General features: G+C 61.4%; 1 protein-coding gene across 1 annotated transcript in view; it reads left to right on the top strand.

The window, feature by feature from the left end:
- Positions 1 to 342, top strand: part of ABCB6 (ATP binding cassette subfamily B member 6 (LAN blood group)) — a gene marked incomplete at its 5' end in the record, with an annotated part of 5,466 nt that overhangs the window by 1,357 nt on the left and 3,767 nt on the right. The window contains 3 exon segments of the mRNA XM_029084501.1: positions 1 to 30; positions 89 to 154; positions 289 to 342. The exon segment at positions 1 to 30 is cut by the window's left edge and continues 98 nt beyond it; the exon segment at positions 289 to 342 is cut by the window's right edge and continues 66 nt beyond it. Coding sequence (XP_028940334.1) covers positions 1 to 30; positions 89 to 154; positions 289 to 342 — 150 coding nt within the window.

The raw sequence follows: 342 nt of genomic DNA, 5'->3' as shown, positions 1-342 counted from the left end.
ACTATAGGCAGTGGGGGGCCACTGAGCACTGCTTGGCACTGGGGGGGCTGAGCTGGGTGGGCACTGACCTCGGCTCTGTGTCCTGCAGGTGAAATACTACAATGCAGAGAGCTACGAGGTGAACCGCTTTAACGATGCCATCGTCAAGTACCAGGTACAGGGCGCTCGGCACCTCTGGTGGAGTCAGGGGGAAGGAGCCAAGCCTCACGGGCACCTGTGGGGAGGATGGAGCTCACCATGGGTCTGGTTTGGAGGCGGCAGCATCCTGGATGATCTTGCCTTTTCCAGGTCTCAGAGTGGAAGGGCAGTGCCTCCCCGGGGCCCCTCAACACGACCCAGCAC

The sequence above is a fragment of the Antrostomus carolinensis genome, unplaced genomic scaffold, assembly GCF_000700745.2.
Source record: "Antrostomus carolinensis isolate BGI_N321 unplaced genomic scaffold, ASM70074v2 scaffold25964, whole genome shotgun sequence".
NCBI lineage: Eukaryota > Metazoa > Chordata > Aves > Caprimulgiformes > Caprimulgidae > Antrostomus > Antrostomus carolinensis.
This window is presented reverse-complemented; position numbering and strand designations above follow the sequence as displayed.